Source organism: Seriola lalandi, unplaced genomic scaffold (assembly GCF_002814215.2).
Source record: "Seriola lalandi dorsalis isolate HSWRI2012SDOR001 ecotype SW California unplaced genomic scaffold, Sedor1 jcf7180001973272, whole genome shotgun sequence".
NCBI classification, from domain to species: Eukaryota; Metazoa; Chordata; class Actinopteri; order Carangiformes; family Carangidae; genus Seriola; species Seriola lalandi.
In genome coordinates, this window is record NW_019443938.1 from 1 (window position 1) to 2,896 (window position 2,896).

A 2,896-nucleotide genomic window follows, 5' to 3' on the forward strand; every position below is an offset into this window, starting at 1 on the left:
TGTGATATTAATTTGACTACTGCCAAAATTTTCAATCAGCTAAAAAATATCATGATACATCAGTGTTGGTTCATACCTCTGGCTGTGTGCATTAGTGTCCAGGGCCCTGCGAGGTGGCGTGGGAGACCCCTGTTCTGTGACACTGAGGACTTCCAGGCTCTTCCTCTCTGGACGACAGCGGCCATGGCGTGTCAACATGGGGGAGTCCACACGCTTCCTGGGCGGGTCTTGGAGGAGAGAAATATTATTAAAAGAGGATGGAAAATGGAGATGGGAAAAAATATTTACATCTTATAAAGTTCTAAAGTTTGAACTGTATTTATGGTGAAAGAGCAACACTTCTCACCAACGTCATTTCTGGGTGGCAGATCCTCGTCCTCACAGCTGGGGTATCGCTCCTTCCTGTCCAACAGGAGGTAGTAGATCATCTTCTCCTGGTTCTCCCTGCAGAAAGAGACGCAGAGAGACACAGAGATCAAAGGTTAGAGACAAAGACAAAAGACACAGAAAGAGGTTGACTGGCAGAAAAAAAAGACACAAAAAGAATGAGGCTTTTCAGGGTCGTCACGACTCTTCTGACAACTATTGAGTGTCTGAAAGTGTAAATAATGGCAAAACTTGTAATTACTGGGCAGGTCAGGTCATATATTAAGTAGCATTTAATGAACTGTTTCTAAATAAAAATGAATGAGAAACTTTAAACTTTGCATTGTTTCAAACTATTCAACACAGTTAACAGTTGACATTTTTGTTTTGCCTTAATTAGCCCACAAACTAATTTAGCAAAATATCTATTGTTAATATTAACAAGGGTCACCGCAACTGTAGCACAATTTAAACCTGCTTTTATAGATCTGGCCACTTGGGGCAGGGTAAGGGTAAGAAACATTTCAAGTTCAGGATTCTATTTCTATTACTTCTTTTCTTTTACTCAATCCTAACCAGCTAGCTCTGGCTCGGTTGGCTAATCTTGTCACTTTCCGATACCGAGTCACTGTCGCGTCCAGTCTGCCCTGAATACGTGGTGCTGCTCAGAGGGAGTATTATAACCTCTTGTATTATAAATGCAATGATGGTTGAAGCTCTTGACAAGGCTGGTAAGTAAACAGCTGTTAATAGCAATGTTGACTATGTAGCAATAGCCTTCACAAACCCGCCCTCAACTGACGATCTGAAATCCAATATTTAGCTCTATCATGGGTTCTCACTATAAGGAATGCTCAATGCTCCACTGTGTTCACCAGCTAGTCGCTAAAGTTGTCTGTCTGCTGTTTGTTGCTGGGCAGGTAGCACCTGCACACATAGTCATTTCATCCCTGGTTACTATAAAAATATTTATTGGTGCAGCTTTTAATCTGAATGCCTCAAATTTGTTTGCTTTTCTTGTTGAACAGGACTGCACTACTACTGCTGCTGCTGCTGCTGCATTGTGAATAGTGAGAAGTCAGATCAGTTTGGAATATAAAGGATGGGCGGACAGAAAGAGAGAGAGAGATAAAAGAGACATTGTTGATATTGTTGCTCTCGTTCTTGTCATTCCAGGCAGATTAATGAAGTAAGTAACTAACTGGCCACAACAAGACAAAAAGCACAATGAGAGAGAATTTAGTTAAATATACACACAATTATAACTTCTTTATTTTAGCGTGAATACAAGCACACCTGTATTTGCAAACTGCATATGGTCTCAGCGAGACTTCATGTCTGTGTTCTGTGTATATTAAACTCATAGGCAGGGGTCAGTAGATACAACTGAGACATAGCTGTATGTTTACCAGCTGTGATAGTGAGGCTGGTATTGTTTTCACCTTGTCAGTCTGTGTATGTGTGTCATCATGGCAAAGTGTTGTCCTGGAGACACCTACTATAGCGGGAACTACCACAGAGACAGTTTTGACAGTACTTTGGCAGGTGTTTATGTCTTTGTCACCACAATAGTGTCACAACCATGAAAGATACCGTCACAAAACTTTACAGGTGTGTGGTTAAGATCGATATGAAGGCCACGTTTGAAGATGGGTGTAGTCTGACCCATGAGTACTGAGCTCTCATGTATGTACAGATTCTTATTGCTTTATATCACAGCATATTTGCTTCTCAACATTTAAAGTGGAAATGTTTGATGGGTTATATTTACTCACTCCTCACTTGTAAGGTCCTGTGTGAGTTTGACCCGGTCTCTGAAGCACCCTAAAGAGTACATGCTCTCCAGCACGTCAGGGTCCAGCTCTGTTAAGGACAGGATCCTCTTCACACACACACGGCGAGGAGGCGGCTGCTCTGGGCAAGGCTCATTACGACCACTCCTGACAGGAAAACATCAGTATGTGTAGTTAGTATGTACAGTTAGACACATTAGGTTCTAACTGTAAAAGTTCACAGCAAGCATTGATAGACAGTAAGGTCCTACAATACACAGATTTAATGTCCACTGAGGGAGAAGTAAACGTAAAATTCCCAACAAAGGAAGGATACCAATATAGGCTGGTATGACACTAGATCAGGCTGATTTAATTTAAAAATGAATGTGCAACTTACTGGTACCAGGCGTGTTTCTGTATTGCTTCTAGCTGTAATCATAAAAAAAACAAAAAAAAAAACAAGACAGTATTAAAGCACTGATTGACATGAAAACATGCCCTCCCATTGTTACAGCTGATTTAACCCTGCAATAACAGCAATAAAATAAAGACGAAGCGTCTACTGTACAACTGAACACTGGGTGAACACTGCTTATGGAAGGTTTAAGCTTGTAATGTTTAGTTTAGCTGCTCTGGAAAGTCGCATATGTGTTTCAGGAGCCTTTTAATGTTTTAATGTGTCCAATACTTTGGTTGATGAGTAAATACCTGCAAAGCGAATGGCATTCCCATCAGCCTCAGCTGTGCTGTGTTTA

General features: G+C 41.0%; 1 protein-coding gene across 1 annotated transcript; it reads right to left on the reverse strand.

Annotated features, from left to right (window-relative positions):
• Window positions 1-76: 76 nt before the first annotated feature.
• LOC111651596 (serine/threonine-protein kinase BRSK2-like) lies at window positions 77-2,570 on the reverse strand (the record flags this gene model as incomplete). Its single annotated transcript, XM_023401591.1, has 4 exons — window positions 77-227; window positions 347-444; window positions 2,142-2,306; window positions 2,539-2,570. Coding segments are annotated over 4 exons (446 nt in total), but the record flags the coding sequence as incomplete, so codon positions are not given.
• Window positions 2,571-2,896: the final 326 nt, after the last annotated feature.